We start from the raw sequence: 24,431 nt of genomic DNA, 5'->3' as shown, positions 1-24,431 counted from the left end.
AGCATACTTGAACAAATATAAACATAATTCATGATATCAAATCTAATTGATATTTTCATAAATCAAACCCAAATTCATAGCAAATTAAAACTATTAAAAAAAATACCAAATTCAACAACTTATCTGCGATTTAATGCAGCATGTAATTCATCATAATTCTACCATATACATGCTTTATTGCATGAAATCATTAAGTGTAGTTGATAACATTATTATTTAATTCCAACAACATATAAAATCACTAGTTCGGCAACTTATCCAAAACTCAGCGCAACACATAATTAATTGAAATAATTAATTTAACTCATTTTCATGTTCAACTATATCAAATCAATTATAGTAAATAATATTTATAGCTAATTTATTATTAATTCAACGAATCCTGAATTCAACCTACACTCTAAACAATTATTTCATTTTAACTAAACCAAACACAAATTTATAGAAATGTAGTATGTTTACCTTATTTGAAGGACTAGAAAAAGATTGGGGTGTTGAGGACAAAGATGGCAGTTATAGATTTTGAAAAGAAAAATGTTATAAAATGCTTGAAGACTAAGATAGATTCGATTATTGGGTGTTTTAAGGGGAAAAAAAATAAATGATTGGTAGGACTTTTAGAGAGATTAGGGTTGGGAACGTCGGTTTTGAGAGGGAGAGAATGAGATTTTGTTTGTCATGTTCTTTCATTTAAAAAAAGATTTAAATTTCATGACATATTATGCTTTTGAAGCATGACATATTAAATTGTTGCGTATTTGAAATGCAATATGTTTAATTATTGCTCTTCTAATGTGCAAGAACTATTTTATTGTGATTGGAAATAGTGATATGTAGTAAAGTTGACGCTTTAGAGGCGCAACATATTGAAAATATGTTATTTTGCTAAAATATTTTCAAATAGTGTCACTCTACTAAAAATTTTAAATTATTATGTTAATTTTTTAAAAAAATCCCCTCTTTTTTTTTTTTTTTTTTTTTCCTGTCTTTGAGTGATGGGGACATGAGGTTTAGCATTATTGTACATTAGTTAATTGGGTACCTTTTGGCATTTTTAAGTAATTTTTTTTTTTATTGTTGTGCATAGTTTTTATTTAAAATGTATTAAAATAATATATTTTTAAAATTTATTTTGATACTATCATTTCAAAAATATTAAAAAAATATCAATTTAATATTTTTAATATAAAAAATATTTGAAAAATTGAAGCACTGATGCCAAACAGGGACATGGGTGCCACGTTAGGGAATATTTTGGGAAAATTCTTTTGTTAATTGCTCGTGCTTTCATCGAACATGGAGCGTCCATATAGGTAAGGCCAGGGCATGCCAACGACAAACTCCTCTGGGTTCGTCTAAAAAAATGGAGGTCTTGCCGGCTGTTTGGATCGTGAAGGTAAATGGTGAATTAGTTTATTGCGGTTAGTTTTTCTGTCTGATTTGTTTTGTACACGTGTCGCCATTATATGAGATCCAGGTGAAGAAGCCCAAGAAAAACTTTATTTTTTGAAATCTGCTTGCTTATTTTCATAATAATATTATGAGGTTTGTTTTATAATTATTTGTTTTAATATGTTCTTGAATACATAAGCCAGCGAAACACGAGAAAGTTAGGAACCTTGCCTAAATGATTAGCCATGGACACTTGGACTACCAATGAACCGCTTTCCAATTTTCAAGTTTAGATAATTTTAATATGCTCCACTAGTTTGCATGCAAGCAAATATTCTTGAGATCGTTGCGGAGGAACCACCGGATCTTTCATGGCGGGCTTAGGCCCTGAGGTTTCATTCTGCTACATTCTTAACCCACCCATCTTCAAACTTATAAGTAAATTTGGGAAAATTGGGTCAGAGGCCCGGTTTCCTGGGCGGGTCCAATGACCATATTGGGGTTTCTTTCTAAGTTTTGCCGATTTTATTACTTTTAGGTGTAAATATTTTTTATTACCTCATTCAATCCAAGTTTAAGTTTAGGATTCTCTGCTGCCAAGCGGACAGCCCACAAGGAACTCATTTGCACAAAATTGATGACATTGGTTAGAAAATTATGACACTACTTTCCATTACAAAATTCTATAGCCATCATTTCATCTTTGATATTCGATATTCTAGGCGTTGCCGTTACTAGATAATTGTCCCGTTATTTATGATGAGTTGGACATAAATCATTTTAACGTAGTAGATTAATTTTAATTTTTTTTAATTGGGAGTTGAGATTTGTAACACCAAGAAGCATCAGTACTGAATAGTTTGTTTAAGGATGTAATGGAAACATCACAAACCATGGCGATAATATTTGCAAGCTTGAAACACGGCAACATTGATGAAGTGTTCTCTTTTCTCTTAGTAGGGTTGGCAAAGGAGATTCAGTAAGGTTTTCCTGTTTACATAACCTGAATCAGCTGAACGGAGGTGGGAGAGATGAGTCGTAGGTTCTTTACTAATGAGAACACTTTAACTGTTGGATGTTCACTTTGTTGTAGGAATGATGCAATCAATTTCTTTTGTATTACTCTAATTTTTCTCTGGTAAACTACATATTTTGATACAGGAAAAATCAGCTGCAGATTTTTCTAAAGTGTTATACATGTTTTTAGGTTACAGATAGTCCAAACCTTGTGAAAGTTGGACTAATGAGTTTATAATTACATATATTTGTGTTTTTATATTTTCATGCATTCATTGCCATAAGCGTTGGCTAAACCTAGCTACCATGCATGTTATCTGTAGAAAAATGCTACTTTTGGTTTAGATGATGGCATGAATTATGAATTGACAATAAATTATTATATTTTTTAATTTTTTAATCTATTTTATTTAGAATTATAATTTATATTTTAGCCAACTTATTAAAAAACCTAATTGGTTATATACATAAGAACTATTAGTCAGAAAATAAAATAGAATAATTAATTAAGTGTGATTTAATTATAAATAAATTTTAGAAATTGAGAATTATAATGTAATTAAAATTGTGAATTATAATTCTAGACCTATGAACAATAACTAAAGACTTGATTGAATAAATTTATAAAACAAACCTAAAATAATATATGTGATATTATTTAAGAGGCAAATTGATATTTTACTTTTATAGAGTTTTTTAGGTTTTTTTAATAAAAAAAGATTATGTCTCTTATTTTTTCGAAGATAAAGTGGAGTACAATACAGAAATACCTAAAACACAAAAGAAAAAAAAACTAGAACTTGAAGGTAAAACAATTCATCTTTCTCTTAAAAGGGTTTAAAAGATTTTTTTTCACTTGTGGTAAGTGTGGATTATCATTAGGGTCGGACACTTGAATAACTTGTGGCTTGCAACAACCCAGTTTTGAAGTAATTATTTAAAGCTGAAAAGAACATCTGATCTTCAATTGATTTTTCTATAAACACTAAATAACCCTAGATTTATTTAACAGGATTATAGAGACTCCAAAAAATATTAAATTTTATAATTTTCCTCTTCACGTATATATTTTAAAAAACCTAACCCTAAGAATTGTAGTTCAACTAATAAGGTCCTGCGCTTACTTTCTAGAGGTCACCATTTCGAGTACCACAAATCTCAGAGTCAACAGAGACTTATATGGTCATTAACTTTAGGATTTTAGAGAATTAATCGATGTACATGTAAGTTAATCCGGATATATTTTTTTTTATTAAAAAAAAAAACCTAATAAGTGCTGATTTTAAGTGAATTAAGCATGCTTGAACCGTCAACATAATGGAAATTGACGAGGGACAGTTGCAATCAGCGTTCGGATTGCATCTATCAGATGGAGTTTTCTCAATTTTTAATGTGACGACCTACTAAATCCGCTACAGCGGAATTATATACATATATATATATATAATTCTAATGATTATGACGGCACACGAACTATTTATATTATAGTATCAACAACTTTTTCGAATTTTTTTTAGTTTTAAAATAATGTTTTTAGTATTTTTATATTTTTTTGATATTAAAAAATAAAAAAATATTATTTTAATATATTTTTAAATAAAAAATATTTTAAAAAATAAACTCTACTGTACTTTTAAACAAAAACTTTCCTGTAGTGGTTAATGGTTATAAGAAAAAAGAAGCATCGTAGACTATACGGTGTTAGACAGGTTTTAAACCTTAGGAGGCTTCGAATATAAACAGATGCATCCGTCCATACACCAGTGAGACTTTGTGAAAGTGATGATAGAAAATGAAACAAGAATAAAACAAAGCATATTTGAACTTTCTTAATATCTAGATGTCTTCATCTTGAGAATTTTCCAAGGCAGGACTATCACTAACAAAACATTTAAACAATTATCAAAAACACAAAATATACTAGTGATATTACTCTGCATCCGCTCACAATTTACTATTTATTAAAATAGTATAATTACAAATTTGCCCTCATAAAAAAACAATAAATTAAGCTTTGAATGTAACATACTGTATTTAGTATATTGTATAGGGTTATATTTGTCATTCTATTTTTTTCTCAATAAAATTACTATTTTATCCTTGGAATACAAAACTCCTATGCTTTTGGCTCACGGGTGTTTTTGTATTTTGGTGCCCTTTTAGACAAAAAAAAAAAACCTCTTCCCTGGTAATTTAATATTGGTTTTGTTGTACATTTTGAGATTTTTTAAGGACATTATTGTAATTAATATATATTAAATATTATTTGAGAAAGAAATATTCATTGGCATATGCCAGCATGTGAGCGACCCACATGCTATTTAGAAAGTATATGCAAATTTGATCAGCCACCAAAAATAACCTTCAAGATCGGCTTTTAAAAGATCCCAGCACCCTCTACATATTGATGTGATGTGTGTATCAACATTGCCATTAGTTTGGTGTCGGAGTCTATTTCATTTTTTTCGCTTCTTCTCTCTCTACCTTGAAATTTGCACCACCTATGAAAACTTCAAAGCCCTGAAATTATTTTTTATTTTTTTAATTTTTTTTTTCAATTTCACATGGTTCCAAATGTTTTTTAATTTTGCTCCTCTGTAATTTTTTTAATCTTTCAAATCTGGTCTTCATTAGTTTAGTTGCTATTTATTTTGTTTGGGATCATTTGTTTAATTTGTTTTTACAAATTTCATCCTCATTGATTTTTTTCTATCAAAATTTATCTTCATTGTTTTTGTTCCCTTTTTTTTTCTTATGTAAGTTTTTTATTGATAATTTTTTCATGATTTCATCATTTAAAATTAAATTTGTTTAAATTTAATCTTCTTAATTGGTCTAGAACTAGGATATCACAAAGTACAGGTTTTAGAGATTATACTAGATTTAGGAGGTTCTTCAGTATTTTTGGTTTTTTTTTTTTTTTTTTTTTAAGATGATGTTTTTTTTTTTTTTTTTTTTTGAGCAATTTAATTTTATTGGGCTAACCCTTTATAGTTTTTTTTTTTTTTTTTTTTTTTTTTTAATTTCACCCCATTTGATAAAAGTTAGTATAATCAATGGACAAAAGCTTTGCTTAGCGAGGTACGTGCTGACATTGCACGGTTACACTAGACAGTAGTTAAAGTCGGCTATGGCATTGCTCCAAATATCAACTGCTAGTTTTGTCATATTGTGAGCCTTTCCGCTCCAACTAATATTCAATGGACGTTGCTGATATTGCCTATTTTTCTGCAATATATGTATCCATAACAGCCATCCCTTTTACGGCAACACAAAACTCAGACTCCTGAATAGAAACAGAATCAAATCCTAACGCAACAAATTTCAACGCCACGAACTTTATTTAGAAACAAGCAGAATCTGATAAGTTACAAAAGAAAGTACCATTCCAGGAAAAATAAAATAAATAAACACCCTCACACATAGACCAAGAAACACTAACAGATGCCTTAAACTGTAGCATACAACTCTGGAACAAAAGAAAACCACCTGAAGCCACAGCTCCACTTCTCAGGCAACGAAGGACATTTAGGGAGCCAATGCCAAGTCCTCTTTGACACCTTGCAATACAATATCTCTGGCCAAGTATAGCAGCAGACACAGATCATCCCCTGATGCCAAAAGCAATAAACACGCTCATAGTTGTGGTAACATACTGAAACAAACTTCTTACACATCAGTTCAGGCAAGCTTTCAGCTTCAATCCAGTTCCTTCCACCACCCAATTCCCACAATTTCATGCTCCTTGAAATCCCATTTCTCCCAACCCCACCAATCAAATACAGCTTATTTTCACCATCACTCACCAACCTAACAAATGTTAGGTCCCCTGGCAATTCGTTGTCTAATCGCTCCCACCTACCACTCTCCAAATCGAAGCACACTATAGAAAATGGCTCGGAGGTGGTAAAATACAATGACCCATTAAAGAACACGCCTTCTTGACGATAATTATCGCCTAAAATTGGCTCAAAGCGATCAAACTTTTGCCAAGAATGAACTCTGGAATCGTAAACAAAAACAGAATTGGAAGAGAACTTAGAGCATAGCACAAAAATCTTGTACCCAAATGGCATTGACACGAAGGCAAGTGACTCAAAAGCAAAAGGGTAACTTGGGAATTCAACAATCCTTGAAGATTTAGCCAAGAAGTTGCACACAAGAAAAGACTTTGAACTAGGAAGAGAGAAACAAAAGAGCCCGTTAGATGATGAAAGAAGAGAACAAGATGGGGAGCCATTAGAACCGGTAACGGGTAGCAAAAAAGACAGTGATAAAGCTAAGTGGCGCCAGGAGCCAATGATAGAATCATATAAAGGGTACTGGTGGTAAAACTGAGGGTGAGAAAGCAAGAGAAAGGAAGAGAAAGGAGAGCCACGAGTCGTGTGTTTGGACATGAAAGAGGGAGAAAACGTAAGAGACTTGAAACGCTTGCAAGTTGATCTCAAATTCAAGAAAGTTTTTAAAGGTAGGCAAGATAGAACATGCTCCAGTAACTCCTCCGGTAGACGGCTCCAGATTGCAGGATCCATTTCGGGTAACCTTGATGGAGACTGTAGACTCTTTGGCGTCATGGATTGGAGATCTTTGCCGGAGGCTAAGCTAATCCCACTTTGTTTAGTGTTTTTGAACTGAAACGGGGGCTAAACACACGGACGTAAAGGCACAGTGTTTAAAAGTTGCATTCTAGATGTGGGTGGCGTGTTCAATTCTATAATGTCTCTGGCAAGTGACAAGAAAGAGAGATTGACTTTAAAAGTTAGTCTGATCAATTGAAAGCACCGGTCAAACAAGTGATTGGCTGAACCAACAAGTGGGTGTTTGGTTTTGGGCTTTTAGCAGCAAGTAGGCTTTTTTATTTTATACTAATTTGTCCTCAGTGCTCAATAGAATACAATTGAGGGGGGAAATATCATCACTGGCAATGTTAGATCGTCCAGTTCAAAACGTTTTTTAGAAATCAACCATTTCCTATCTCAGATTTCCCCTTATTTTTTAAATAATATGATGTTTCCGTCAACAATTATTGTTGGTAATTGATAAAAAGAAACAAGTAGTTCATTTTTAATGATTTCAAGAAATAATTATGAGAGATGTAGCTCAACTGATCAAACTTTAGATTTGCTTTTTAAAAATAATCAGTTCGAGTCTTTCAAATTTTAGAACTTTTGAAAGCTTACATAGGCTTCGTTTGTTTGCGGGAAAGTTGTTTCTTTTTGGAAAGTGAATTTCCGGGAAAGTGAATTCCGGGAAAGTATTTTTCCGATGTTTGGTAGTGTTATGAAAAATGAACTGGAAAATAATTTATTAATGAATTAATTTTTTTTCAAGTTTATCTAATATATATATCAAATATTTAATATAAAATATTTAATCACTTGCAATAAAAAAATAAAATCTAAAACAATAACCACCATTGACATATTAAGAACTAATTTGGGTGACATGTTAATGTGGGTGACCAAGCAACTCTGCAGCCTGGCACATTAAGAACTAATTTTCAAGAAGTTGAATAAATACTACAAAGAAATTTGAAGCATATTTATTTCTAAAACCTATATACTCTGTCTACTATGCAGCTATTCACCCTATAAATTATAAGCACATGTAAGATGATGAGACATGCACTTAGGCATGGGTTTCAGTTAGGAATCATAACCTACACAACATATTTAAGCGAACAATTCATGGATGTCAGACTAAACAAACCAACCAACTTGCTTTCCACTCCAAAGAAGTTGTTGTCATACAGTGCTGAATTTCCCCAATAAGTATTCGAGGTATAAATAAATACGCTTTGCAATCTTCTGGCCCAACTTATGTACTCTACAACCTGAAGCTTAAATGTGGTCACAAGAAGGTTCCAACATCAAGGTAACACTCTGGCATCAGCACCTAACATCCAAGCCCAGCCTTCTTAATAGACAGTAGCAGGGATCAAATAATGCATATTTACAGCCCAGATATCCACAAGAGTCTGAAGACCCTTGAACGGAAGTGAACTAGATAACCAACCCTAAACCTATTTTGCCACTTTGATCTCCAAATCATTTTGGCCTGTTGGATCCCACCTCTCCGTCCTCTCTTGCTACAGATAAAATAACCATCTCCTTCAACTTCTACAACCTCCACTTTCTCCTTCTTTCTTTTTGGGGTCTCTAAACAAAACCCCAAAACTCCCGCCACTGGTATATCTAATATTCCCGGCCTCGTCCTCTTCAACAACTTGTCAGTCTTTGATTCTAATTTTGTCTTGTTAACTCGAGGAGATAAAGGTGACTTTGGTGAGGACAGCCCCGGTGAAAACGATGATAAAAAAGACGGTGGCAACGATAAAGATGATGATGATGCCGGGGGTTGTGGACCATGGATGATGCTAGGAGATGGAGATGGCTTGCAAAATATTGAAGGAAGTCTCGGTGATTAAAATGCTGGTGAGTTTGGAATCACCAATGCTACAGTGCAGGGCATGTCTTTTTGTTTTTCTTTTTTTTTTCAAGTTTCTAGGTTGAATTTTTGGGTTTGCTGTGGTTGATTTTTCCCAAGGGTTTGGGTTTGTTGTGGTTGAATAGGTTGTCTTCCCATGAGTTTTGATTACACAGCATTAGAGCTTCTGATTGCAATGAACTTAACAGAGCATGAGAGCTTTTGGAAGATGAGAGATACTTGCAATTGATCTGCGTAAATTATTTGTTGGGGAAAAAAGACAGTATTTAGAAAAGAGGAAACATTTTTTTGTTAATAAAGAAAAGAAAAGTGTTTTCCTTAAAATGAAGAAAAGAAAACACTTTCTTTCCGTATAGCTTTATTTTTTTCATTGACTGGAATTGAGTTTCTTTTGACTGATTTTCTTTATGCTTGCCAAACATAGGAAAATGAGAAAAATGGTTTCTAGGAAAATGAATTCCTGGAAACAAACAAGGCAATAGTCGTTAATTTTAGATTCTATGGGATTAATCGAGCACGCAAACTAACTTGAATATCCACATTAATAAAAAAAATCAAACTAAGATGAAAATAATACAAAAACAATAAATCATGACAAAATTCACAATAAAAAGACTCATTCGTACACTAATTTATTTTATTATAATGCTACATTCAAGAAAGCGGGTTAAATAATGTTTTATAATTTTTTTATGTTTTTAAATTATTTTGATATATTAATATTAAAAATAATTTTTTTAAAAAATATTATTTTTATATAAAAAATATTTTAAAAATGAATTATTGTTACATTTTTAAACATCTTTTAATCCAGGAAAAAGAAAAAACCTGCTATTAAAGAGAGCACTCCTCGACACTTTTCCCCGTCTTCACGGTCTTCTATTTTTTTGGTCTCCTAAAATGGCAACTGGCCACTTAGCCACATGCAAGTCAACATGGTTTGGTATGTCCACAATGTTTAGCCATGCGCAATGCATCCCTCTAAAAAAGAAAAACTTATATATTTGTCTTACCATTAAATCTGTACAAGCAGATCAATGCATCTATAGCTTACTCGAGCACCCGTGTCCTGCTTTCCATAGATCTCGAATTTGTTAAGCTAAAAATAAAATGTAGATGCCAAAACTTTCATGTAAGTTTTTTTTTTTTTTGAGGATCGCGTCCTCCACAGTCCACACGCATATTATGGCCAATGAGCTGTGTCTGCATTTCTATTCATTGTTCGTTTAACTGAATAGAAACATTTTCATTCCTTTGACAAATTGGTCCTTAATGTTTTTTTTTTTTTTCACTTTGATCTTTTAACTCTCAATAATGTAATTTGTCCATGATCTCAACATTCCTCCACACAAATGCTTTTCGACTTAAACCTCTTTAATTTTGTTAACTCTTGAGGATGTAAACTAAATCAATAATAGTTAAATCTTAAACCATAATTTAAATTGGATATGCATCTCTTTTAAGGTTTATTTAACATGCACTTAAAGGGCGAGTCCAAATTCTTTGATATAAAAGTATATGAAACCACATTTTATTGGTTCTTGGTAGATTAAGAAAGATTTTGTAGCTTTTACTAAAAATTCTAACATATTTTAAAAACTCACTGCTCAAATGACATCTGTTGCAATTATTCAAGTTATGGCGCCATTCTCGTTTATTGGAGTCGTTGTGGATTCCAAATTTAGCAAATGACTGGCTGATTCTCCGAGTAGGGTTCTTACCGTCGGTTTACCCCGTGGGGCTAATCCGAGAACTCAGAGTTCGTCTTCACTCTTTGAAAGGAAAGCTGTTGTCTTTTGGTGGTAGGATTTATCCTATCAGGCCTTCCACTATACTATCTTTCTCTTGAAAGACATCGAAAGGTGTTGCATTTTTTTTTAAAAAAAGCCTCCCAACAGCGGCAGTTTATATGTAACAGGGTGTTTGATGAGGAAAATTTGCAAAGAATCCTCTTTCGAAGCTAAGGGATTGGGCTCTCTTGTTGGTAAGAACAAGGCACTTCTGTTCTAGAGATTTAAAGGCGTGGTGGCAGCGAGATTTGGAGGTGGAAGGAGTTTTTCTTGCCGAAATATAAGCCTCCTGCTGCTCGAAATGGAATCTCAACGTTTTCAGGTCAATTGTCTCCATACCGGAAAGGCATATGCAACACAATTAATACTACGTTTCCTTAAAAAATTATGTTAGGTTTGGCTTGGATGACGGGAGAAGGATCCTGTTGAAGGTTAGTTTTCCAAGTCTTTGTTGTTGAAAAATGTATTTAAAACATGGTTTTTCCGAGTCTAAAATCATCTATAAAACTAATCAATTTTTCCAGAACCCAAACAGTTCTTTTAGCTAAAAAAATATTCAAGTTTAATTTTGATTTTATAGAATTAAAAATACTAGCCACCATTATCTTAACACAAACAGCTCCATCAAACCACACCACAATAGCCACCGCCATTCAAGCAGCCCTGATCAACAGCAATAGACCGCCACCAGAATCCAGCCCCTAACCGTCGAAAACTGTCAATACCCACACGATCCCGTCACCACACTTCTCAATCCTTCTCCACTCAATATCTCAGCTATTTACTTGAGCTCATTCAACAATGAGTCCAAACCCATGACACCCCTTAACTGGGCCTTCTTTAGTCACTCAAAATGGCTACCCATTTTCCCTTGGAAGCAGAGGTTAGAGAAGAGTGGAGACTTGCTTTTTCTGGCTTTTACATGAAGAGATAAATGGGTTGTATTGATGAGAAAGCTTGTGAATTGATGGTGTGGATCTTGGGTGATCATTGCAACAGCTTCTCTCCTTCACACCAACCTATACAAATAGCCACATCAAACCAATTAAGCTTAAAGCCTGTTTATGATTGTTTATGATTACGATTTAAAATGTTTTTTTGTTTAAAAATATATAAGGTAAAGTTTTAGCCGCATCAAACCAATTCAACTGAGGATTGTTGTTTCTGTGATATTCGATCATTCTAGATTAGCAAGAAACCTGAATACTGAAACTTGTAGACAAAGGCATTATACCTGAAAGCAAGTGCTGCCCTGAAACCGTGACTCAATATGCTGTAAAACTCCAGAAATTATTCGCAGCTGATGTCAGGACCATCTTATTAATATTGATAAGATAAATTGATGTAAATATAAAAACTAAATATCAGGATCCATCTTAATATAACATTTATCTTAATATTTAGTTTGTACAACCCAGAGGTGTGTGTATAATATATATTGATAAGGACGGTTGATTTATTATTTGAATGTAAATTTTTGTTTTTTTTTAATATTATTCCTTAACCGAGCACCCTTTGGATGATTTTCTTTTTATGGAAGTAGATAATTCCCAAGAATGTAATTGGGATGTGCATTAATCACTAACAAAAGAAGAATTGATTATCTTGGAATGATATCCAAGCCTTGACTCAACTCTGACTTCCAAAAGAAATTTATAAGTAGATTTCATTATATGTGAAATTATTAAGAATTTTTTTTTTAATAAATATTTAATGTTTTTGAACAACCTAGCATGAAAAAATGAAAAATTTTATTTTGAGATTGAGTTCATAAATGGGCTAAAAGTCAAGTATTCAGGTCAGGTCGAACATGAAAAGAGCATACCAAGTCCAATAAGAAGAGCCCAAAGTGTCAGGATTTAAAAGAGTGGGCCTCGTAAGAATGCGGGAAAGCGAACCATTACCTGTCTTTAGCACCAAAAGGGGAGCTGCATCGGTTTCCAACAGGAATACGGAAAAAGAGAAGTTCTGTATTCGACCAGGAAACGGCTCCAAGTCGAAAACTAAATCAACAAGAATCAGTGATAAATCAGGAAAGCAAAGGGGCTTTAAATACTCTCTCCGTTCTTTGCACCCGCTATGTAAATTCTCTCACCCACAAACCATGGCGGTGTTTATGGAATTTAGAGTCACAATGCAGTTTAGGGTAAACCAAAAGGTTGAGATTAGAACTAAAGAAAGTGGTTTTCATGGTTCATGGATGAGAGCCACAGTTATTGATTCAAGCAAGCAATCTTATCACGTCCAATACGAAAATTTGCTTCAACTGGAAGATGGTGCTGAAAAACTAGTGGAAGTTGTTACCTTGACACCCACTAATACTGTTTCTTCTACCCGGTTAAGGCCATTGCCGCCAATGGTCAGTTTTGGGGTCTTTGATTTGTCTTATGGGCTGTGTGTGGATGTTTATGATAAGAGATCTTGGTTGGAAGGTGTGATCTTTGATCATGAAGATGGTTCTAATGAGAGGGTTGTTCTTTTGCTAGAATCTGGGGGAGAGAGAAAGATAAAGATTGAGTCTTTAAGGATTGGTCAAGAATGGGATGTGTTTACTGGGGTTTGGAAGCTTAAGGGAACATGGCCATTAATTGGGTTATTCGAGGGGTGTGAGAAAGATCAATCGGTTCTTTACGGGACTCGTATGATTGTTGATTCAATTCCTAGGGAAAATCCATTGATTGATCATGAGGGTGGTGGGATGGTAATGAATGCAGTTGATTCCGATGATGTGGTTTTGGCAAACTCTGATAAGGACTCATGCAATAGGGTTGATATGGTGACTGATTGTAAGAGAATGGACGTTGTGGATTCTGATGGGGTTTTCAAAGATGGTTCTCAGGTTGTTATTACTAGTAAGAATCCGGCTACTGGGGACTATATGTCGATCGGTGATTCTAATGGTGAAGGATTATGGGGTGCTAATGGGAAAAGGCTTGGAAAGAGAGGGAGAAAGTCAGCGCAGAAAGGCTTTAGGTGGGTTCCTGCTGGTCCTGACCTGTTACCTGCAGCTGAGTTCTGTCCTGGTGCCATCACAAGATATGCTTCTCATGGCAATCAACGGCCTCCGGAACCCCTTTTGATAGATGTTAGGAAGCACCTTGCATATGTTGGCTGGAAAATTGAGTGCAAGAAATATTGCAGCGCATACAAATTTCGGTATACTTCACCAGATGGTAGCAAGACTTACTTTTCTCTCCGCCTGCTTTGTCTGGATATGAGGGATCCTACAACTGAGAACTCTTCTCTAATTTCCCAAGACTTGATCAACGATGTTAAGAAGTCCTCTGGCATCGACTATCCTAGAAAGAGTAAGAGAATGGATGAGTTCTCGCAGTTTCCATCTAGAGCTGATTCTCAGGGAAGAAATGATGATGTTGGGTTATTAGGTGATTCTGAGCTGAGGCACCAGCAGGATCAAAATGCCAGTCTTCCGAGGCCAAGGAGAGAAAAGACAATTGGAACTCTAAAGAAGCTTAGAGATTATCAGAAAAGTAATCAAGAACAAAATGCCAGTCCTCTAAAGCGAAGGAGAGGAGAGGTAATTGAAACTCTAGAGAAACCAAGGGATGGTCAGAAACGACAATCAAGCAGAACAGCAATGCAGGAAGTGACTCCAAGGTCCTCAAAATGCAAACCTCGTTGTGCCTTATCTTGGATGATTGACAACAATTTGGTGTCGCTGGGGGAAAAAGTGAGTTATCGTGCAAGCAAGGGCCCCGGTGAATTGACAAGAGGGAGGATAACTCGTGAGGGGATTGAATGCAACTGCTGCCAGAAGATTTTTACTCTCACTGGCTTTGAATCTCATGCTGGAAGCACCAATCACAGACCAGCTGCCAATATAATATTGGAAGATGGCAGGAGCTTGTTAGATTGCCAAAGAAAGAAGAAACCCCGGATTAAGATGCAAAGGGTCACGAGAGAGGCTAAGTGGAAAGGGAGACAAAATCAACATCAAGGTGAGACTGACTACATTTGTTCTGTTTGTCATGATGGAGGCGATTTAATTGTATGCGATCATTGCCCATCTACATTCCACAAGAATTGCGTTGGTTTGGAGGATATTCCAGAAGGGGAATGGTTCTGCCCACCTTGCTGTTGTGGTATCTGTGGTGAAAACAAATTCAAGTACAATGTTCAGGAACCTAAAGATTCTCGTCTTCTCAGTTGCGATCAATGTGAGCGTAAATATCACATTGGATGCTTAAGAAACAAAGTAGTTAAGTTGAAAAGGAAAGATCCCAAGGATAGTTGGTTTTGCAGCAACAAGTGCGAAGATATATTTATAGGCCTTCAAACGCTGTTGGGAAAATCAGTTGTAGTAGGTCCAGATAATCTCACTTGGACATTGTGGAAGTTTATGGAGTCTGATAGCTGTGATGTTGAGGCCCCGACAGGAAAGCACAGCAAACTTGATCTTGCTGTTGAGGTGATTCATGAATGCTTTGAACCAGCCACTGAAACTTACACAGGAAGAGACATTGCCGAAGATGTTATTTTTAGCAGAGAATGTAACCTAAATCGCTTGAACTTTAGGGGATTCTACACAGTGCTTCTTGAAAGAAACGATGAGCTAATAGCTGTGGCTAATGTGAGGGTTTTCGGAGATAAGGTGGCAGAGATTCCTCTTGTTGGTACCAGGTTTCTGTTCCGTAGGCTTGGAATGTGTAAGATATTGATGGATGAGCTCGAAACGCAACTCATGAATTTGGGAGTGGAGAGGTTAATGCTGCCTGCTGTTCCTAGTGTGCTCGACACCTGGATAAATGGTTTTGGGTTCTCAAAGCTGACAGATGCCGAGAAGATGCAATATTTAGACCGCACTTTTCTGGATTTTCCAGGCACTATCAAGTGCCAGAAAGTGTTATTGTAGACCCCTTCAGAATGAATGAAAGCCTGGTTGATCTGGTTAGTGTCACGCCTATGAACATATCTTCATTTCATTTTATTTTATTTTATTCTTGGAGTAGAATGCTCACTCATTTTTTTTAAAATATCAGATAGTTTATAACTTATAAGAAACCTAGATGGTAGATGATACTTCTATCTGTATGTTCTGATTTCTATTTGAGTTGGATGCTCGGATGCATCAACCTGTTATATTCAATCATGTTTGCAAAAACAAAGATCAGTGTGCAAGCTCATTCCATTTAGCATCAACTTTTCCCTTTCCCTTTCCCTTTCCCCGTGATACCTTTCTTTTCCTGTGTTTCAAGAAGTCACCAAAACAGAGCAAAAGACTATCAGTTATCTTCTTGCCATCTCAGTGAGTAAATGAAAAAAACAAGAAAAAGCAGTGAGTAAATGAATCAATTATGAGTGATCAAACAAAGGTCTTGTATCTGCTTTGCCATCTCAGTTCCCCAGATGCACATAAATTTTCATTGTTTTCCACTTTTCCTCGAGTCATGTACACGCTTTTGAACTCAGAATTCAGTATATAAGGCCACCGAAGAATGTATTAACTATAAAAAAAAAAAACAGAGAGAGCGAGAGAGTCACTAAGAAAGAATGATAGACTAGGGTTAAAAAAAGTACGTGTTCATCCGCTCTGTAAGTGCAAAATACTAATGGGTCAGTTATCCGGTACAATTTACAAATAGCAACAGATGTCAATCGCTCCAATTATCTTGATCTTCAGCTGGACCTGCGTCCTGCATGTCCGTGTCAAAACTCTATGAGAACGCAGCAGCATCTATTTACGCCGAACATTTTCACGAGGAAGGTGACGAATCAAGTTTTTATTTTTTATAAATAAATCTTTTGATGATATTTTAATTTATAATAAATTTAAAATTAATTATGTGGAACACTTGAGAAAGATGTTTGAGATGTTGGTAGAAGATAAATTATATATGAATCTGAAAAATTATAGTTTTATTATAGATAAGCTATTATTTGTAGATTTTATTGTTAATGTATATGGTATATATATTGACGAGGAGCAGTTTCAGGCATTAGAGATTGGTAAGCCCCTATAACAGTTAATGAGATCCATAGTTTTTATGGGTTAAGTACTCCTTGTCAAAGAATCATATGAAATCTCAATAATATTGTGGCACTCATTACTAAATGTAAGGAAAAATAGAAATTTATTAGAGAAAATAAGCAGAAAAAAGCTTTGCTTTGATTATATATATATATATATATATATATATATATATATATATATATATATATATATATATATATATATAAAGCATTGCTATAGTTTTGGCACTTTTAAATTTTGACAAATTGTTTGAGGTAGGATATGATGCTTTTGGTGTTATAATTGGTGGATTTCTGTTTTAAAAAGGAGTTTTGCTGTATTTTTTAGTAAAAAGTTGAGTGATGTTATATTAAAGTGATCTACATACAACAAAGAATAATGTGCTATTTTTTAAACTCTTAAGAAGTGTAGCATTATCTAAGTTGTAGAGGGTTTGTGTTGTATTCTTATCATGAGGTGCTGAAATTTTTACATAATTAAAGGAGAATAAGTAATGACATGTATGCAAAACAAGTCACTTACCTACAGTGATTCCTAATAAGAAATGTGTATAAGGCTAGAGTTCAAAATAGAGTTGTTGATATTTTGAGTAAGAAAGCATCCTAATTGGTTGCTTTATAGGAGAGATCATTAGAGTCAACTATTTAAAAAAGTTGTATAAATATGATGAAAATTTCACTAAGGTATAAAAGAAGTGTTAGAATCTGTCCATTACTTTCACATTCATCATGTATTTCTGATTAAAAGAAATCAATTTTGTATTATTTGATTTTCATTACAATATAAGATGATTTGGAACTTGCATGGAGAATGTTTAACTAGTCACTTGGAGTGACAAAAGAACATTGATGATATCCTTAATAGGTATTATTGGCCTTATTTGACATCGGAAATTGGTCAATTTATGCAACAAAGTTATATTTGTTAAGCTACCAAGGGACAAGCATAGAATGTAAGTCTATACATGCATTTGTCCATTCCTAAAAATATATCGGAGGATTTGTCAATATATTTTTTACTTGGATTAACCCATTCACAAAGGGGAATCGATTCTATATTTGTTATAATTGAAATATTTTTATAAATGATGTATTTTATTTCTTGTAAAAAGATGAATAATGTGTTTGCTATTGCTCAGCTTTTTTTTTAAGAGGTGGTTCATTTATATAGGATATCGAAGACCATCACTTATGACAGGTGATAGGGATAGTAAGTTTTTTAGTCATTTTTTATGTACCTTATGAAAATTATATGTTTCTTTATTACAATTTATTAGCACAATACATCCACAAATATATGGGCAAATAAAATCTTTAAATCGGATACTTGAAAACTTGATAAGGAGCATTTATGGTGATATGTTGAAATGGTGGGATAATGCCCTTCTACAAGAAGAATTTGCATACAACAGTGATAAACGCATTGCTACGGGTAAATTACCATTCGATATTCATATCTACAATGTTCTAAATCTTGTGTTAGTTTAGAACATTGTTAATAATATAGCTTTGGGTGCATAAGCTGCTATGGAGTATGTGAAGCAGAAGTTCATGAAAATCAATACAAATACAAGGAAGTTGTTGATGGACATTGTCTTGCTAAAGTGTTCAATGAAGGAGATAAGGTGATGATGTTCCTTCGCGGAGAGAGACTTTTTGTGGGCTCGTATAACAAATTACAAATAAAAAAAAATGATTCTTACACCATTCTATGAAAAATTAGTGGTAATACTTATATTATCGATTTACTTAATAATATGAGTTTTTTCATAACTTTTAATGTGTCAGACATTTATCATTTCTATGATATCAAAGACAGAAGTTGATGCATCTGTTAATAAGTATCTCCCCTCTTTCAAATCAACCTGATTTTTGGAAATTAATTGGTTAGAAAAAAAATTGTTATTTGGGTTTGAAAAGTACATGAAGAGGGTTGATGTGAGATCCTGAGGGAATTAACCCCGTTCTTGAATGAATTAGGGCAGGTTTTACCTGTTTCTCTGTCCCAGATTTCCCTCCCCACTCTCGAAGCATATCTTCTTCCTCGGAAAACATGGCCTTTCTTGTTTTCTATTCTATATTCCAGGAATGAGTTCGAAACTTCTTGCATTTTGAATATAATTTTTTTTCTTCATGTTATCAGATTGTTTTAAAACAGTTTATATTGTTTAAATAAAAATTTAAAATTTAAAAACTAAATTCAATTTGATCCGATATTCAAGATAATTTTAGATAAGATTTCCCTAATTTTTCAAACAAAGGCAAGTGACTTTTAGGGCCATTTTGACGACGATGCTTAAAGCCTGAGAAAGAACAACAGTGCACAAAGTTTTCTTTATGAACCATGTTTCTCCAATGAATGCATGTGCTGATCCCATCCAGTTACGAGCTCTGCTACGAATGGAAAGAACTACAATCTGGTGTTTTCTCTTCTGTCATCGACGACTGCATTTATCAAGTATTTGAAAACTTATCACTATGAACATCAAGATTTCCGCCATTTTCCCCTGTTTCACAGTGTAATACAAAATGCAGCTGAGAATCTTCAACGCAGTAGCTTGATCTATGTAAACCCCGTTAGATGAATTCGAATCCATGCTTCGAAGAGAGACACTGTAAGAAAATCAATCACTTACTATATGGCTCTGAATTAAAAGTTCTGATTTTTTACCTTTTAAGAACAATTCAATAATTGCATTGTTATTAAAAAAATAAAAAATGGTGCTGTCCCAGATAAAACAAAAATGATAAATTAGTCATTTGCAAAGAATACCCTAACTTCAAATAAAACTTAAAAAATTAAAGAATAAAAAGTAAAAGGATAATTTCTATGTGGCTATAGACATAATTGACTGTGCACGGACTACAGTGAACTCAGTATTTTACTTAATAGATCTAATGGCCCATTCTTGCACTGCCAAATCCCTGTGTCAGCTACTTCAACCTTTGCATAATAATAATAAAGAAAAAAACAAAACAAATAGCTAGTCCTTGCCTTCTCATTATCATCACTATCAGATCTCTAAATCCAACTCCCCATGTTATTTCTTCTTCCATTATCTAAAAAAAAAAAACGCTTCCTTTTACTAGAGAAAGTAGCAATGCAGGTGTAGCTTTGACGGGCTTGAAAATGAATGCTGCAAGTAAACAAACGTCGCTGGATTAATTCTGTTGATTGGTAAGTTCAAATCTCTGCCCTCTTGTATGTCTGCCCCCTTTCTTATCCCGCCTGTGTATTTTGCTGTTATTTATTCCCTTTTTATTTTTATTTTATATACACTCGTCTCATTCTTGCTCGTCTCTTTCAATGCTTCCTCTTTGCCCCTTCCTTTTCCTTTTGGGTTTCTGTTGTGATGCATTGTTTTTAGGGACGCTGTTATTAAATGGGTCATCGTCGTTTCCTATGGCTATGCGTTGTTGTTTGAGAGAGGCGTGCTGTTACCTGCCATAAATGGCATTGTTATAGCCTCAATAGTGTGTTTCGTTTTCGAAATAAAGGCTAATATTTTATGAATTGCTATCATTACATGCGAAGAATTGGCTGAGGACTGACATTTTTTATTCTACTTGACCAAAAGAATTCCGAATTTCGCCGTTGGATTCTGGTCAAGATGTTGTGTGCATGCTCAGGAGAGCAATTCAAATTTGATGAACAACAGCAGTCACCGGAGTCTCTGGCAACGAGGGATTTCTCGGCGAGTGGGCTTTCGTCGAGGACAACAGGAGACTGGGAGTCTAAACTTGAGGTTATTCAGGTGGATGAAGCCGAATCTACTCTCAAAGAGGCTCTCTCACTGAATTATGAGGTGTGTGTATTATAACTTTTAACACTAACCTCGACCAATAATACGAAATTGTTCTTTGAATATTTTCATCTTTGAATGTGATACAGGAAGCTAGGGCATTGTTAGGGAGACTTGAATATCAGAGAGGGAATCTTGAGGCAGCCCTTCAGGTATTCCAGGGTATTGACAGTAAGGTTTTAACCCCCAAAATGATCAAGGCTATCGTTGAAAGAATTCACTATAGAAAGCCACGGTCCAAAGGTGAAATTGGGCCTCCAAGTGTGATGTCTATGCATTCAGTGAGTCTACTTGTTGAAGCAATATTGCTTAAAGCAAAATCACTCGAGGAACTTGGGCATCACAGTGGTATAATTTTTATTTTCATTTTCTTTCTTAATCTTTTTAGCTTGTTACTGCTGAATCTCGAATGGGGAAATTGGATGGGCTTTTGTAGAATTCGAAATTCAAACGATGTTAATGGACTTTAGTTTTCTCGAAAATGCATTCTGTCCCCGCTCATTCCTATTCCATCTTCTTTTGACCAAAGATGTCTGGTTATGCAATTTGAATTATGGGATGCTTTTTCTTTATAAAACTTGGTTTTTGGCATAAAACATGTCTTGACCCCACATAGGACTTCACTGGCTTGATATTGATGGATCTTTTCTGTATTTCCAATTCAAAATCTCAAATGTTTCTTATGCTTGTTCCGTGCATTAGAGGCTGCAAAGGAATGCAGAATTATTTTGAACATAGTTGAATCAGCTCTACCTAATGGCATGCCTGAAGGCATTGGTGAAGACTGCAAACTGGAGGAGATGTTTCACAAAGCATTAGAGTTGCTACCTGCTCTGTGGACAAAGGCAGGCTTGCTTGACGAAGCTATCGCTTCTTACCGTAGGGCTCTTGTCAGGCCATGGAATTTGGACCCACAGATTTTGGCTGGTGTGCAAAAGGAATTAGCTTCTATGTTACTTTATAGTGCTGTTGAAGCAAGGCATCCCCTTCCAGCTAGCCCCCAGAGTAGCATTGAGGAAGCAATCCTCTTGTTGTTACTACTCATGAGTAAGGTGGCTCGTGGGGAAATAAAGTGGGATGGAGAAATCATGGACCATCTGACTTATGCACTCTCAATTGTGGGGCAGTTTGAGTTGTTAGCTGAGCATGTGGAGCAGGCCCTTCCAGGTGTCTATACCCGAGCTGAGAGATGGTATCTTCTTGCACTTTGTTACAGTGCTGCAGGTCAGAACGAAGCAGCCTTGAACCTGTTAAAGAAAGTTTCTGGTTGTTCAGAATCAAAGAACAAACCGCATATCCCTTCCTTTTTGTTGGGAGCGAAGTTGTGTTCCCAAGACCCAATGCATGCTCAAGAAGGTATCAATTTTGCTCGTAAGGTGCTTGATTTGGCTGATCATCAGAATCAACATTTCATTGGTCAGGCACACAAGTGCCTTGGTATTTGCTATGGGAATGCGGCAAGAGTTTCCTTGTCTGATTCTGAAAGATTTCTCTTACATAAAGAGTCTGTGAACTCTCTCAACAATGCAGCATTAAATAGGAATGAGGATCCAGAAGTGATGTATAGCCTTGGGCTGGAAAACATGCTGCAAAGGAACCTGGGTGCTGCTTTTGACAATGCAATTGTGTGTTCTGAAATGATGGCTGGAAACACGGTGAAAGGTTGGAAGTTATTGGCCCTCGTAGTTTCTGCAGAGCAGCGGTTCAGAGATGCTCAAACAGTTGTGGACTTTGCTTTGGACGCGGCTGAGAGGATAGAGCAATTTGAACTTCTTAGATTGAAGGCTGTCCTACAAATTGCTCAGGAACAGCCCAAGCAAGCAATAGAAACATATAGAATATTGCTGTCTCTTATCCAAGCACAACGGGATATCCAAGCCAAGAACCCTGAGCAAGCACATATCTTGAAGTCTGAGGTGTCTTCTTATATGCCCTGTCATCTCTCTTGTATGAAGTCATTAATCAGGTTAAAGATTAACTTGGAGGAATTTAAGAAACATAAATGTCTCAAATTTAGCATAGTATACCAAGTTTTGGATAAACATAGTTTGTACCACAAATCAAAACTTGGAAGATTTATCTCATGTCATTTTGACATCAACTTCACTAGTTCCAAAGACGCTAGAATCTTAGGTAACCAAGTATTCAACTCTGGAGGAAAATGTGCTGAATGATATCCTCCTTGCAGGTACTTGCAGAAAGAAACTTGGAACTGGCAGCATGGCAAGATTTGGCAGACATTTACACAAAAATTGGCTCATGGGGTGATGCCAAAATTTGTGTGGACAAAGCAAAGTTGATGGAGTTTCACTCTCCTAGAAGTTGGCACTCGACAGGTTGTTTACTGTCTCTGTAACTTGGTCCGAGAAAGGACAACTTTCTGTACCCGTCTGCCAACAGTAACAATGTCTTTAGGCATGGTAGCTTAAAAAAATGAATTCTCATGATTTTGCAGGAATGTTGTTTGAATCTCAATCACTGCACAAAGAAGCCCTCGTTTCTTTTTCGGTTTCATTGTCGGTGGAACCAGATTATGTTCCAAGTATTGTTGCAACTGCAGAAGTATTGATGAAGCTGGGTACCCAGTCACTTCCCATTGCGAGAAGCTTTTTAATGCATGCGTTGAGATTGGACCCGACAAATCACGAAGCATGGTTAAATCTTGGTTTGATTTCAAAAATGGAAGGCTCTCTAAAACAAGCGGCAGAATTTTTCCAAGCGGCACATGAACTCAAGTTGTCAGCTCCCATTCAGAGCTCTATGTGATGGCGATTCAAAAATTTATTTTATGCAGATGTATCTGGACAAGGGCACCATGGCCACACGACTATCGCCTAGTGCTCATTCCACTCGTAGTTTAGTTATCAACCCATCTGATTAAATTGTATAGGAATCCTGCTGTATCCTTGAGGTTGAGGGACTATGTTTATAGCGAAGTATATTTAACAATGACTTCTCCAAGTGGACCAGAGGGATGAGGATAATGGCTAAAAATTGCCCCTGAATTTGATCAAATTAACCTCTTACAATAAATTGGGCCAAGTCAACCCTTGGTGCTTCTACAAGGATGGCGGGCAATTTAGCGATTTTTAACTGGGGATAAATCAGTCAGAAGATTTTAAAACTCGCCTTAGGTTTTCTTCTTACCTGATGCACAAATAGTTATTTGGTTGCTCCGCTTTCTTTGCATTTTTTTTCCATTAAGAAAACCGCTGATCAATTCGCGAGAGAAAATTAAAAAGTTTTCTCCTAAATAAAACTAAATTCAAGGACATTATCGTATTCGTAGTAAAACAGAAGCACTAGATTGTGGTAATGACAGCTGGGATAGCTGTTTCGATTAAAGAGAATTAGCACTCCTTATCATTTAGGGGCTGTCAGGTAGGTGAGCTGTTGTTTCTGTGGTTTGTGGTTTATGGAATCTTTCTATACAGTGAGGGATTGTATCGTGATTGGACAGCAGTGCCAAAGAGGTGGTTTGTCCTTCGACGGTGGCAAGGGTCCTTCACATTTTTTGGCCATGAATTAGAGACTTGCAGATTGCCCTTGGGTTGGTAAGAGTAGGACTAAGAACTGTACTCGGTTGATGGAAGTTTTGCTTATGGCTTCTACATTGTTTTCAAGGTTCAAGTCTTCACAAAATGCTAAAATCAGTTATTTAGACAGACTCGGACCATGTAAAAGACTCGTCATTTCTCAGAGGAAGAACGATTGCCCATCATCGATGATGGCAGGAGGAACCCCAGTACCGTTGCGTATTTCTGATCCCCAATGCCTATGGAGATCATCCAGTTAGGAGCTGGTGAGAGATTTGTGTTGAGAGATGAGAATGATCAAATGTTCAAAACTGAGAGCCATGTTAATTCATTTCGCAGCATGTCGGCCATAAGGTCCAAGAAAGCATCCGGAAGGATAGTTACTTCCAAGAACGTACAGGTTGGTTGTGTCATGCTATGTAAACAATCAATGACAAACTAACCGCGCAAACTAG

The 24,431-nt window shown here is 35.3% G+C and overlaps 3 protein-coding genes across 3 annotated transcripts; 2 read left to right on the top strand and 1 right to left on the bottom strand.

Annotated features, from left to right (window-relative positions):
* Positions 1-5,728: 5,728 nt before the first annotated feature.
* Positions 5,729-7,212, bottom strand: LOC118035806 (F-box/kelch-repeat protein At5g43190). Its single transcript, XM_035041459.2, has one exon. It carries the CDS (start codon positions 6,981-6,983, stop codon positions 5,859-5,861), a length of 1,125 nt encoding a protein of 374 aa, XP_034897350.1. The 5' UTR covers positions 6,984-7,212; the 3' UTR covers positions 5,729-5,858.
* A 5,343-nt stretch (positions 7,213-12,555) lies between these two features.
* Positions 12,556-15,641, top strand: LOC140955270 (uncharacterized). The gene has a single exon (XM_073407499.1). It carries the CDS (start codon positions 12,751-12,753, stop codon positions 15,517-15,519), a length of 2,769 nt encoding a protein of 922 aa, XP_073263600.1. The 5' UTR covers positions 12,556-12,750; the 3' UTR covers positions 15,520-15,641.
* A 3,913-nt stretch (positions 15,642-19,554) lies between these two features.
* On the top strand, positions 19,555-23,401 carry LOC118035805 (protein NPGR1). The gene is made up of 6 exons (XM_035041458.2): positions 19,555-19,815; positions 20,216-20,443; positions 20,530-20,788; positions 21,143-22,356; positions 22,629-22,776; positions 22,896-23,401. The coding sequence occupies exons 2-6, from the start codon at positions 20,249-20,251 to the stop codon at positions 23,204-23,206; spliced, it is 2,127 nt and encodes a 708-aa protein (XP_034897349.1). The 5' UTR covers positions 19,555-19,815; positions 20,216-20,248; the 3' UTR covers positions 23,207-23,401.
* The last annotated feature ends 1,030 nt before the right edge of the window (positions 23,402-24,431 follow it).

The sequence above is a fragment of the Populus alba genome, chromosome 2 (assembly GCF_005239225.2).
Source record: "Populus alba chromosome 2, ASM523922v2, whole genome shotgun sequence".
Taxonomy (NCBI): domain Eukaryota; kingdom Viridiplantae; phylum Streptophyta; class Magnoliopsida; order Malpighiales; family Salicaceae; genus Populus; species Populus alba.
The sequence above is the reverse complement of the archived record's forward strand: the minus strand, read 5'-3'. Positions and strand labels throughout refer to the sequence as shown.